Here is a 14,039-nt window from a genome sequence, read left to right as displayed (position 1 = left end):
CAATTAGTTACTAATCAACTTAAAACGAAATTGCTTTGCATTGATAAAGTTATCCAAATAAAGTAATCCAAACCACATTTATAATGGGTAACTAATAACAGTAAGCAATAACATTTCCAAAGTAACCTTCCTAACACTGAATGTATGCAAGACTCAACACACTCTTTCTGTTGTGTGACTGTGTGGGATTTCTTTGAATTGCCATGAATTTAACTCCACTTCCTGTCATTCCAATTCCAATTCAATTGAACGTCCTGTGGGGCAGAATAAATTTAATTCAAATTCCAATTCATGAATTGAATGGAGGCCAACTCTGAAATTCTGAATTTTGCACAAGCCTGGAGATCAGACGCACTGATGTTGGACAATACACTGATTCCTTTGTACCAGGAGAGAGTCACATGACTCACATTCACCACTGAACACAACAGCACACATTTGGACACTGATGATGATGATGAACAGATTGAAGAGTTACTGCTAATGACATGCAGAGGAGCTGAAAACATGAAAGAACAGAGAAATAAGAATAAATTATGAGGCCATGCATGACCTACACTCCACAAAGCAAAAAATCAAATGAATAGAGGCAGATCTTAACACCGTGAGAGATTCAAACCCATAACGCAATGATTAAGAGCCAACATCTATCCACTGACCCACACTTCCAACAACTTTCAAAACTGGAATATGCAGTTGCGAGTCATTACACAAAATCACTGCTGTTGCTCTTGCTTTTTGAATAAGAAAAATTATTTAAAGTGGCTGTAGTGCTGATATGATACAGTCTCATATAATAAAAATGCACAAATGTGTCTTTACTTCAAGAGACCAAAAACAGTTGATCTATCACTCCAGATCATCACTGAAAGCATTTTAACAAACTGCATCGCGTGTGCTATGTCCAGTGCAAGACCCCGTCCCCCATTTTAATATATCATAAGATCTATACTTGTACAATGACAATAAAGTTGAATCATCTTAATTATAACAATACAAAGCCACATCTGTAATATATAATAGAGTGAGCTGTCATTCTCTACTCACCATAGACAGTAACATTGAATCTGTATGTAGACGATGGGCTGCTGTTGCGACTGATCTCAACTTCATAAACTCCAGTATGTTCGGTTCTGATGTTCATGATGGTCAGAGATCCAGTCTTATTGTCCAGCTCCAGTCTGTCTCTGAATCTCTCATCAAGACCCTTAGGGGTCTCGCTCTTCTCTTCAGTGATTGTAGCTAGTAGAGGCCCGTTAGTTCCGAATGTCCAGTATATCTTTTCACCTCTCTGTATTTCAGTGAGACTAGAGTTTAGAGAGACTGAATCTCCCTCCATCACTGACACTGACTTCACTGCATCTGTGTCAGCACACACTCCTGAAGAACACACAGAAACAGTCTCTCAGTCACACATTCAACTTTACAGTTTTAATGAAGCTTTACCTGAAGTTTGAAGTATTTTGAATTGATTACAAACTTTGAGAAAGTAGAAAGATAGAAATGGCATCATGGGAAATAAATGGCAGGGTGGAAAACACAGATATCTGAGTTCACACACCTTCATATAGTTTAGGCTACATTTTATGTTTTGGTTTAGTGTTATAAGTTCCATAAGTACACAGAAAATATCTCCATTTTTATTTATTGATGGTGGAACTAAAGTTCATTACAGCTCCACACAAATAACATGCAACTATAAATCATAAAACATGTCTATAACTCACCAACCAGACAGCAACAGCACAGACAGCAAAAAACAAGCGTGTGAAACATTTCAGTTCAGTGGTCTGAAATAAATAATTACACTTGAAAACCTGAGAGCATCTGCTGTTGAAACTATTCTGTTAACTTCCTTAAAACTGAATTAGACCACGCCCCTTTAACCACACGCCCTCTCTCCAAAACCCAACTCAAAGACCTGTCAGCCAATCAGAACTCACAAAATGATTGACAGGTAAGAGAGCCTTTCAAGTTTTCTGATTAAAGTCTCTCACATTTAAATTATTATTTTTATTCTGTTTACAGGCTGTCATTGAGACAGGTGTCAGGACATCAATTTCAGTGATAGCTGGCAAGTAGGTATAATTTATGTGTTATTTCAAAGACAATTATTAAATAAATATCTTAATCTCTTATTGCATAAGACTTAAAGCACATTCACAGACAACACTGTTGTTTATAAATTTACTAAGATCTCTTTCTGCACTCCCACTTGTAGTCGTCACATTTTGTCTCTGCTCATTTGCATAAATTTGAGCACTCCTTAACTTTGCCACACTGCCCAAGCCTCACAGCACAGACATATTCATAACTCTACAGGATACATAGCTGAAAATATATAACTGGATTTGACAGATGCTTGCACGCTGTAGCTGATTACATACTGTACTTTATATATAATTTAAATTTATATATTTTTTTGTCTTGTCTGGTACATAGTCACCATGAGAGGGCACACTTCTGAGCAAAAACAACAACAAAATCCTCCTGTATGGCTCCCCATATCATTTAGTGGCCTAAGCAACTATGTGAAATATTTAATGTAATGTAATGTGTACCAAGTGTTGAAATCCCAACACTGATTATAGATGGATCATTTACAATCTGTCACACACATTCATCATTTAAATGAGTAGCCTATGAATCAAAGTGGCGTCATATAATGCCAGTGTTTCTTTTGTGTACAATTGTGAACGTTTTCAAGTATGGACTCAAACTGACTAAGAATATATTACGGTTAATTACATAAAGTCAATTCAAAACTGTTCTCAAAAATCTGAATCCAGAAAACAGTTCAGTCTTAATAAGAGACAATCCTCAAAAACAGGCAGAGTGAAAACCAGCCACAGGGCAGAAGTAAACAAGAGAGGAGAGACTCGGGTAGAAAGGGTACAGTCACTGCAAATGATCATATGAAGACAAATGAAACACCCTGAATTAATGTGGACTTCTTGAACATGTGTGACTGAAGACTAAGAGGTCACAAGTCCATCAGCTTTGCCATGTCTAATTTTGTACCTCTTTAAAAGAAAAAACAGTGCTTCCAGTTCACCCACACGTTTAGAAGAGCAACAGATTAACTTTATATTTAGGGAAATAATTTAAACTCTCAATAATCATGTTTTCTTGAGGACATATATCATCCAGTTATTTTTGGATTTACAAGTCCAAGATTGTGTTGGTCTGAATCAATACAGCATCATTAGCACAATGACACACAGCCCAAAGAAAATGTGAAAAGACATCACTGTTGCGAAACTAGATTACAGCCTCACAAGCTCCACGCATGCTCACTCACAGACACAGAGACAGAGACAGAAGTAGATGTACATCGCGCTCAGATAATCTTTCTAAACTCCTATTTCGTACCTCAGAGCTGTTGGAAGAAAATGTTTAAAGGAAAAACAGTTTTTTTCTGGCTGTGCTTTTGCTGTCTGGATGGTGAGTTACAAACTTTTTTTGGTGTTCTAGAAGTTAGTTCAGATCAACAGTCCACCATTTAAATCAGACAGAAGAAGCTCTCGCTTACATTGCCAGATATTACTGAGATGTAGATGTGATTATGAGAAGTTTCCCTTATATCATTTATAATACTAAAGCAAAACGTGTAAACTATATGAAGGTGTGTAAACTCAGATATCTGTGTTTTCCACCCTGCCATTTATTTCCCATGATGCCATTTCTATCTTTCTACTTTCTCAAAGTTTGTAATCATTTCAAAACTACTTCAAACTTCAGGTAAAGCTTCATTAAAACTGTAAAGTTGAATGTGTGACTGAGAGACTGTTTCTGTGTGTTCTTCAGGAGTGTGTGCTGACACAGATGCAGTGAAGTCAGTGTCAGTGATGGAGGGAGATTCAGTCTCTCTAAACTCTAGTCTCACTGAAATACAGAGAGGTGAAAAGATATACTGGACATTCGGAACTAACGGGCCTCTACTAGCTACAATCACTGAAGAGAAGAGCGAGACCCCTAAGGGTCTTGATGAGAGATTCAGAGACAGACTGGAGCTGGACAATAAGACTGGATCTCTGACCATCATGAACATCAGAACCGAACATACTGGAGTTTATGAAGTTGAGATCAGTCGCAACAGCAGCCCATCGTCTACATACAGATTCAATGTTACTGTCTATGGTGAGTAGAGAATGACAGCTCACTCTATTATATATTACAGATGTTGCATTTTATTGTTATAATTCCTCTAAATACTACAAAATAAAATAAAAAGAAATCTCTATGACACTTCAATTCCATTTTAAATATGCCTCTGTAAAGACCACCCATTGGCCCAAAGACGGAGTCCAAAGGTCTGGGCGAAGGTATAATCGCAGGTATGTCTTTTCAGCGCTCCAGTGAAGTTCACTTAAATTATAAGAATTTTAGTTTCAATATTACTTTAGCTGTACACTTAATCTGACTCCAATTTCAAATGATAATCAAATTTAGATCATGTTTCTGATTAGAAAATAATCATAAATATTGATTATGATTTAATTTAGATCATTGATTATTCTGAGTATCCATATTTTCAATTATTATTAATTAAAACATATACAAATGCATAAAACTGATCAGAGTTCAGGTAAAATCCACAGACACTTCTTCATTGGCTCTCAGTGACTCCTCATTGATTCATGGGTTGACAGAGATCATCGCCCCCATCGGTGAACCATTGACATTTCAAAGTGTTTTGAAACAGTTATGATGTAATGAAGCCTCATTTACTGAAATCCTGTGACTCTGGCAGTTTGATACATGCCAGACCACTGATTCGGAACAAAAGATTTTTTTTTTTGAGGGTTTTTTTCCAAAAGGTTTTGAAGCTTCATGAAGCAGTGTTTTGAAATTGCAATCACTATCTTTGGATTATTAACCTTGTAATAAACTGCAGCTGTGTCCTCTACACTATTGTCTTTGTTTGCTTCCATGTCAGCTACGTTACACAGACCTGACACTTTCTCCTACTAATGGCTGTCTCTCTTTAGCCACTACAACACCAGACGCACAAACTACTCATGTTCACCTTTATGTCCTCCTTCAGGTCCTGAATCTCTGATAGTGCCGATTTCTGCTTCTGCTGGATCTCTGTTGATTGTCGCTGCATTTGGGATGATCTGGATCTGCAGGAAACGCAGAAAAACTGATCAAGGCGGCAAGTATTTCCTACTACTGATACAACTGAAAAAAATGTATTATATATCAATGAATAATTATAAACTTGTACACATCTCTGTGATGGATCTGCCATGAGTCTTAGCAAATCACAATAAAAAAAATGAGTCCATCTCCACAAAGGAGCAAAGTGGTCTTCAATTGTGACAGTCTTTATTTAATGTTTCTTATGCATGAAAAAAAGTGATCAAGCCTCATTAGAGAGGATAAAGGCAAAAATTGTAACAGTTAAAAAAAATCCCAAAATCATATTCCTTTTAGGTTACATCAGAGGAAATAGCAAGTATTCAAAAATAACATAATCATGCTTGAGCCTCTCAGACTGACAGAGGACCAAAATCAGCACCACTTTCCAGAGTACAATAAGTAACAAGACTCTCTAGAGCCGCGTTTCCACCGCAGGAACTTTCCCCAGGAACTAGGAACTTTGGGCTGGTACTCGATGTGTTTACACCGCAGGAACCAGGGTCTAAATGAAGTTCCGGGTAAATATTTCCCCCTCCGATAGTCCCTGCTCACGAGGTAGTACTTTTTCAAAGTTCAGGAACTTTCAGGGGTGGGACTTGTGCGCTGCACAAGCTGATTGGTTGTGTTCACGCCGCATTTTGGTTGGATGACTCCACGCAGCATTTTCTTTATTTTTAACCTCCCTTTTAAAAAGTGGCTTCATGCAGTAAAGTTGTCTGTCTGCAAATATGGAATTTAATAAAAAAAACTGGGGGACTGGCGACGAGTTTCAGGCTTTATTATTTGGGTATTTGTGGAAGAGGAAACTTTCTGCGCGTTCGTCACAGCCATCTCACGGCCAATGTCCGCAATAGCTGATAACATACAATTTTATATTTAACGTTAGCATTACGAGCTCTGAACACGCTTTATCAGTGCTCGTCTCTTTTATGCCACAGCTTTTAATATTAAGTCATTATGTTTACACATTTGTCATCTATTTCAAGGCAAACCATGTTACAAATTTACTATAACAGGATTGAAATAGCGCATTGAGGTGTAACAAACAACTATTTACAAGACTGTCACTATTTATGATTGATAGACGGGGTTCAGGCTTTTTTTAAAGAGTATTTACGCAAAAGGAAATTTTTGCGCGTTATTCCCAGTCATCTCACAACGTACCTTGTCTTAATTTTATACGCATACAAGCTTTCTGAACACGCTTTAGTATCAGTGCTCGTCTATTTTGTTATGTTAATTACCTCGTTAGTAAACCAATAACTGCAACACAGTTTGAATCTCCTCCAAACTTATAAATGTGGCGCTCAAAACTGATTACTGTCCGTCGCAGACTGGGAGGAGCAGTTGCGCGCAGTTTACCTTCCCGGTACTTTAGACCGCGGTGTAAACGCAGAAAGCAACCGGTCTGGGGCAAAAAAGGTTCCTGGGAAAAAAGTTCCTGGGACAAATTGTTCCGGGTAATTTCGGTGGAAAAGCGGCTTAAATAAGACATACACTGAATAGGAGGTGGTCAGCACCATGAAAACAAAAAAAGGGAAACAAAACCATACAAAATTCTTACAACAGTAACAACACAAACCCTGGAATGAACACAATACATTTAACTACATTTAGAGTCATGGATACATCCACTGATCTATATAATGACTGGATAGCTCATGACGTTCTAAACTGCCACTAGGCAGTGAAGCCACCGGAAGTGTTCGAGCGGCCATCTTACGATTCCCTACCAGCAGAGGGCTCCAACGCCCGTTATACAGAGATTGGTAGCTCCGACGGCACTTTTAAGATGACCCGCTGTGCAGTAAACAAGTGTAAAACGACGTTCACAAAAGGATGAAGAAAAACTGCCCAAAGGTTGTATTCAAGCCCTTTAAGTAATAATTTATATGCAAAATTGTCGCTATGCCCGTGTTGTTTTCTCCGAGGCAAGAGTAATGCTGCTGCTTCTTCAAAAAACAACGATAAAACAGTCAACAGTAGCCTATAAGAAACCTCAGGGCAGCAATAATCACAATTACGGTAAGTGTCCAATAGCGACACCATTTGACAGCTTCAAAAGAGCTTCGTGCAGACTCCGTTTACCGTTACATTAACCCAATTTGTATTATGCATTTCCTGAACATGTACTTGCTAATCAAACACTTTATATGAACAAACTACTAATCTATAAAACACAATCGGTCTTCCGACCTTTTACTATTGTGTCAATTGATGTTGATATGCGCGAGGGAGAGAGCATACAGTGCTCGTGTTGTTTGCAGGCGGTGAGAGTGCGCGCGCGCGGCCGGGGCTCTCTCTCTCTCTCTGCTTGTTCTTATGCGCCCTGTCCACTGATCTAAATAATTCGTTATTACGACGACTTATTTGTTCCCTCGTTTTAATAAATCGTGGACATGTTGAACTAATTCCCTCCCTCATTTTGGTTTAACGAATTACAACGTGGCCACAAGATAACATTCTGATGTATTATTAATTCGTGGCCACGAAACAATATTCACCTGAATATTCACCAATTCACAAAAATATAGGTCTGTAGCATTCACTATTTAATTAATATTATCTAACTGTTTTTCTTACCTGTGAAGATAGCTCTTCAGTGAAGGCTGACTAGTGTTCTCGTACAGCTTTATATTCCGTTTGCAAAGAAATTGCCGTTTTTTTAATAAGCAGGAAAAATTTCCCGACTTTAAACAAATACCCGTTTAATGCTTAGGATGTTTGCGTTGTGAGAATATACAGGGAGACTTTAAATTTAAAAACTGTGTCTCGGTAGGCAATGTTTTCTCAGTCAAATCATAAAATTTCCTATTGATTCAATAGAACGCGTGAGCTCACAAGGGAATACCAATATGGCGGCGCGGTGGCTTCACTGTTTATGACGTCATGAGCTATCCAATCATTCTATATAGATCAGTGGATACATCTCTCTATAAATTACAGGAACGTCTGTCTGTCTGTGTGTGTGTCTGTCTGTCTGTGTGTCTGTTAACCACATATCTCTCGAACCGTTAGTCCGATGGATTTCAAACTTGACAGGTGTCTCGCCACGGTCACGAGTAAGTGCAGTGCCAAGTTTGACGTTGTTTGGATGAGAAATGCTAAAGATATCGTTAAATATATCATTTTTATAAGGTTGTGGTTTAAAAATAAACATTCTGACATTAGAGGGTTGCATCGGTCAAAGAAGCCCCAAGAAGGTTGTGGTTTAAAAATAAACATTCTGACATAAACACTCAGTCAGCTACACTGTTTACTTCTGAATATTATAGTTTGGTTCCAGAACGTGATAAATCCATCTATGTCCGTCTGTCTGTCTGTGTGTTATTCGCATATCTCTCGAATATGAGATAACCACTAAATGTGTGGAAACCACTATTTTCTGTTTCAAACTTTCACATAGTATCTTTAGGTAATAATAACATAAAAAATTTAAATCCAGATTTTGATTTTCAAAGATTATTTTTTCCCAAAAATGCAATAAATTCATGACTTTTTTTTTTTTTCAAAATGCAATTAATCCATTGAATCAATATAAAGTTATTTTTGATCATATTGCCATCGCAAGAAATATCTCCTGAACTTTTTTGACGGCGATCAGCTCACAAAAACTGATTTTGCACGGGCACTTTGCACTGCTCCCTGAATTGAGGCGCTTATTCATTTGTGGATGTAAACTGAATCTGTAAGTCAGCTATGCTGTTTACTTCTGAATATTATATTTAATTCTGGTGCGCTAAACGTTATCGCTACTGCTTAATAGTAGCCTATGCTATTCACCAACTAAACGTACTTGGTTACTTACGTAACCTCGGTTCCCTTAGAGATAAGGGAACGAGTACTGCGTTGAAAAACGCATTGGGAAAACTCCTTTTCTCGAGAATATTGAAGCCTTTATTTTAAAACGCATTGCTGCAGCATAAGCGAGAGCATCAAGCTCGCGCGAGCTAGCTGATAGGCTGTGCTGCAGGCAACTGCACGAACCAATGGCGAGAGAGCAGAGGCGCGCGAACCAATCAGAGAGCTTGGCGCCCTGCCATACTCGAGCGCGCCAAATAGGGCGTGGCAGGAGAGTATAAACACAGAGAAATCTCGCCATAAAACAGGTCTAATCGACTGAACGAAAATACCTGATGTTCGAGAATAGCACGGCAGGGCAACGCAGTACTCGTTCCCTTATCTCTAAGGGAACCGAGGTTACGTAAGTAACCAAGTACGTTCCCTTACGAGAACGTTCTCTCGTACTGCGTTGAAAAACGCATTGGGAACCCTTTTTAAAACGCCGTGCTAAGTCTCGTGGCTACTCTAATCCAGGAATCCCGGGATAGGAAAGTAGCCAGAATACCACAGACCAGAACATCGGGCCTAAAGATATATATTGTGTACATAGACTAGGGCAAAAAAGGCCAGCCTATGTAAAGTTCCCTTACAACTTAGAGAATTAACCTGGATCCAGAGAGCCAGGGTTAGATGGAGAGAACTCGTGCTTGTAAAGCCGGGACCTCTAAGTTATAAAATCTTGCAAATGTGGACGGAGCTGACCAGCCTGCCGCCGCACAAATGTCTTCAATAGGGACACCACTAGTCCAAGCCCACGAGGAGGCGATGCCTCTCGTAGAGTGAGCCCTGACACCTATGGGGCAGGAGAGGCCCAGTGAGGTGTATGCTAGAGCAATAGCATCAACTATCCATCTAGATAGCGTGAGTTTCGTGACCGGCAACCCCTTGGTTCGGCCCCCGAAACAGACAAAGAGCTGTTCAGACTGTCTAAATGAGGCTGAACGCTCCAAGTAAATTCTCAACGCTCTAACAGGGCAGAGCGTGTGAGCATCACTGTCTTCCCCCGGAGCTGGGAAAGCTGACAGCGAAATTACCTGTGCTCTGAACGGAGTAGAGAGCACTTTAGGCACATAACCGTGTCTTGGCTTTAAAAGGACTTTAGAGTCGTTAGGGCCAAACTCAAGACAGGAAGCGCTTATGGAAAGCGCATGTAAATCCCCCACTCTTTTGACTGACGCCAGTGCCAGTAAAAGAGCGGTTTTCAGGGAAAGGGACTTTAAGTCCGTTGACCTTAAAGGTTCAAAGGGAGGTCCCTTCAGGGCCCGTAGAACCAGTGAAAGATCCCAGGCCGGCACTGAGGGCGGCCGAGGCGGGTTGAGCCTCCTAACTCCTTTAAGGAAGCGAACAATAAGGTCGCATTTTCCCAAAGAAGAGCCAGCCACCAAAACGTGAAAAGCCGCGATGGCTGCCACGTATACTTTGAGTGTGGACGGGGAACGTCCCGCGTCCAGCATCTCTTGGAGAAATGAAAGAACCATTGGCACTTCACAAGTGTACGGGTCGAGGTTTCGAGCCTGACACCAGCTGGAAAACACTGACCATTTAAGGTGGTGGAGACGTCTAGTAGACGGAGCTCTAGCCTCCAGAATAGTATTCAGGACGCCCTCTGGGAGGTCCTGGGGTAGCCGTTGAGTGGCCACAGGCGAAGAGGTCTACCTCTGCCTGCCCGAAGACTTCCCATAATAGGAGAGCTGTCTGGGGGTGGAGTGACCATTCCTCTGGGGGAACGTTGCCCCGAGAGAGCATGTCTGCTCCTATATTCAACGTGCCCGGCACGTGAGCTGCTCTGAGCGAGCGCAGATTGGTCTGAGCCCAAAGTAGCAGCTGAGTAGCTATGGCGAACAGATTGCGGGATCTGAGGCCGCCCTGGCGATTTATGTAGGACACCACTGACATGTTGTCCGTCCGGACCAAGACATGGTGTCCTGCCAGGTGTGGAAGGAAGGTTTTTAGGACTAGAAAAACTGCTCTCATCTCGAGGCAGTTTATGTGTAAGGCGTTTCTCCGAGCTCGACCAGAGGCCGGAGGCAGGCCTGCCCTCGTACAGGGCTCCCCAACCTGAGTTGGAGGCGTCTGTCGAAATAACCCTCCTTTCTGAGACCACTCCCATGCTTACGCCCTGCTGATACCAGCTGGCGTTCATCCAGGGGGCCAGTGCTAGAATGCAATGCTGGTCCACCCTGATACTCAAGATACCTGAACGCCAAGCGTGAGGGGGTACCTGAGGTGCTAGCCACAGCTGAAGAGGAAGCATGCGCAGTAGGCCTAGTTGGAGTACTGAAGCTGCCGAAGCCATAAGGCCCAAAATCCTCTGATACGTTTGAAGGGGTACATAAGCGCCCTTCGTGAACGACGCGGCGAGCCGCTGAATCGAGAGAGCACGGGTTGATGTGGGCCATGCTCTCATAAGTACGGAGTCTAGAACTGTTCCCAGGAACGTGATACGTTGACTGGGCGACAGAATACTCTTGGAGAAGTTCACTCTGAGCCCCAGGCATTCCAGATGACTGAGAAGCCAGGCTTTGTGAGTATTGGACTCCGCCTCTGACTGAGTCAAAATGAGCCAGTCGTCGAGGTAGTTCAGGATGCGCATTCCCCGCTGTCTTAGGGGGGAGAGAGCCGCATCCATGCATTTCGTGAACGTACGAGGTGCCAGTGCCAGTCCAAAAGGTAGAACTGTGTACTGGTATGTCTGCCCCTCGAAGGCGAATCTCAAGAATGGCCTGTGGGGGGGGTTCACTTGGATGTGAAAGTACGCGTCTTTTAGATCCACTGAGAAGAACCAATCGCCTGGGTGAATTTGCGCCAGGATGTGTTTGGTTGTAAGCATTCTGAACGGCCGTGTCATGAGGGCTTTGTTCAGATGTCTGAGATCTAAAATGGGTCTTAAGCCGCCGTCCTTCTTCGGAACGAGGAAGTAACGGCTGTAAAACCCTGACTCGCTTAGTGCAGCGGGAACTCTCTCGATAGCCCCCTTTGCCAGCAGACCCTGTACTTCGGTGCGGAGGACGTGAGACAATGTGCTCCTTACCGAAGTTTGAATAACAGCTCGAAAGCGTGGTGGTCTGCGGGAGAACTGAAGCGAGTAACCGCGCTTTATAATGTTCATTACCCACTCTGAGACTCCGGGTATGGCCTGCCATGCCAGAGCCCGATGAACCAGAGGTATGATCATATCTGAAGACTGAGCGCCTGGAGACGGGGGCTCGACTAGACATGAAAGTGAAATTTTGCTCGATTTGTGCTTTTTGTGGGTCGCTGTTAAAACAGCGTTTGTGTGCAGAGGTGCATGACGAATAACAGGCCCTATTTCTGCATTTAAAACCACTCCAGCCGCCTGAACTGAAGAGGGGGCTGTGAGAAGCGTTCGAGCGATCTTCGGGGCTGGTCCGGCCGCGGCGGGACATGAACCCCTCTTCCTGTCGGTTAGGACGGCTTCTTAGGCTCGTGGTCGAGCGTGAGCTTCGGCCTGGGCCCCTGGCGCTTGGGGAACGGGTACCGTTTCGCCGGCTTTAGGTGCTGACCGGTTTCAGCCGCTGGGCGGGGCTGGTGAACCTGAGGCACTGACTTTTCTGGCCGCGGCGCGCTCTTGGGACGCCGTGAAGCCGAGCTGGAGCGTTTGGGGAGAAAGTGCTTCATAGCACTTGAAGCCTTCTGTGCTTCAGTGAAACGCTCCGCAAAGCCGTTAACAGATGGGCCGAAGAGACCAGAAGTGGAGATCGGAGAATCCAAGAAGGCGGTTCTATCTGCGTCCTTGATCTCCGTCAAGTTGAGCCACAGGTGGCGCTCAAGCACAATCAAACTGGCCATGCTGCGGCCGAGAGCTTGTGCGGTGGTCTTCGTGGCCCGAAGCGCCAAATCTGAAGCACTACGGAGGTCTTTCAGGGTGTCCGGGAAAGGGCCTGACTCATCCATGGAGCGGAGGAGCTTTGCTTGGAACGCCTGAAGTGTAGCCATGGCGTGAATCCCCGAAGCAGCTTGGCCAGCGGCGGTATAGGCGCGGGCGGCCAAAGCTGAGGTAGCCCTGCAAGGCTTAGAAGGCAGCGCCATTTTAGACCTCCAACTGCCTGCAGTGGGAGGGCACAAATGAACGGCGACCGCTTCCTCGATGGGGGGAAGAGACACGTAGCCCTTCTCTTCAGCGCCGTCGACAGAGGAGAGAGTATGAGAAGCTGAAGAGCGCGTTCGCGCTGAAAAGGGCGCGCGCCAGCTTTTAGTGAGCTCCTCGTGAACCTCCGGCAGAAAAGGGGCGGCGCGCTGACGGGGGGCCTGTTGGCGGCCCGGCAGGTACCACTCGTCGAGGCGGCCTCTCGTAGGCTCAGCTGGGGAAAGCCAGTTGAGTCCTAGTTCGTCGACAGCGCGAGACATGACACGGAAAAGTTCGGCGTAAATGCTCGCACGTGCGTCAGGACGATCACACAGAGAGGAGGGGGTGGGGTCCGCAGAGCCCGACCATTCCTCGCTCTCAGATGCCGCCACAGAAACTGCGTCATCATCCTCCGCGGATCCGCCAAAGGAAACGAGTCCCGCCGCTTCGAGAGAGGGGCGTTGATCGCTCCTCGCGAACAGAACCGGAGATGGGGGGGAGGGCGAAGCACGCGGGGAGAGACCCGGCGTGAGCTCTTCAACCTCACCGCTTTCAGGGATCCTCTGATCTCGTCGCTTCTTCCTACGGGGCTCGTGGGGCGCCGAAGACGGAAGTGAAGCGGGTTCACCCTCTGAAGTAGCGAGGGTGAGACGTGACCGGAGAACCGCCATGGTCATGCTGTCACAGTGTGGACAGCCGCCTTTAGTGAGCGCTGACTCGGTGTGCTCAGGACCGAGGCAGACAGCACACAGTGTGTGTCTATCAGACACATGCAGGGAAACCCCGCAGGAATCACAAACAGGCATTTGAATCAACGCCGTTTGCGCGCTGTGAAAACAGCGATTTGCTCTTTGTGAGATAGCAAAAAAAGGATACTCGTCGGATGCCACAGGGAAACGCTCAGCCGGCGATGCAATGAAGATCTGCCAAGATGCGAAGCTGTTCCGCTGAGGGGCTTTTCCAC

General features: G+C 44.0%; 2 protein-coding genes and 1 long non-coding RNA gene across 4 annotated transcripts in view; 1 reads left to right on the top strand and 2 right to left on the bottom strand.

Annotated features, from left to right (window-relative positions):
- Nucleotides 1–14,039, top strand: part of LOC307169983 — a 553,579-nt gene that overhangs the window by 31,845 nt on the left and 507,695 nt on the right. The window lies entirely within an intron of this gene.
- LOC307169929 (uncharacterized protein) overlaps nt 1–14,039 on the bottom strand; it is a 251,796-nt gene that overhangs the window by 188,640 nt on the left and 49,117 nt on the right. The window lies entirely within an intron of this gene.
- LOC307169974 (uncharacterized protein) overlaps nt 1–14,039 on the bottom strand; it is a 50,477-nt gene that overhangs the window by 3,015 nt on the left and 33,423 nt on the right. The window contains exons 2-3 of one of the 2 annotated variants that reach the window (XM_079890878.1): nt 5,030–5,126; nt 1,048–1,380 (exon numbers count right to left, since the gene is read on the bottom strand). In XM_079890878.1, coding sequence (XP_079747004.1) covers nt 1,048–1,339 — 292 coding nt within the window. In that variant the 5' untranslated portion in view covers nt 1,340–1,380; nt 5,030–5,126. Of the gene's footprint in view, nt 1–1,047; nt 1,381–1,727; nt 1,797–5,029; nt 5,127–14,039 lie in introns of those variants that run through there. The other variant, XM_079890877.1, reaches the window with a different exon arrangement.

Source organism: Squalius cephalus (assembly GCF_949319135.1).
Source record: "Squalius cephalus genome assembly, chromosome: 13".
NCBI lineage: Eukaryota > Metazoa > Chordata > Actinopteri > Cypriniformes > Leuciscidae > Squalius > Squalius cephalus.
The sequence above is the reverse complement of the archived record's forward strand: the minus strand, read 5'-3'. Positions and strand labels throughout refer to the sequence as shown.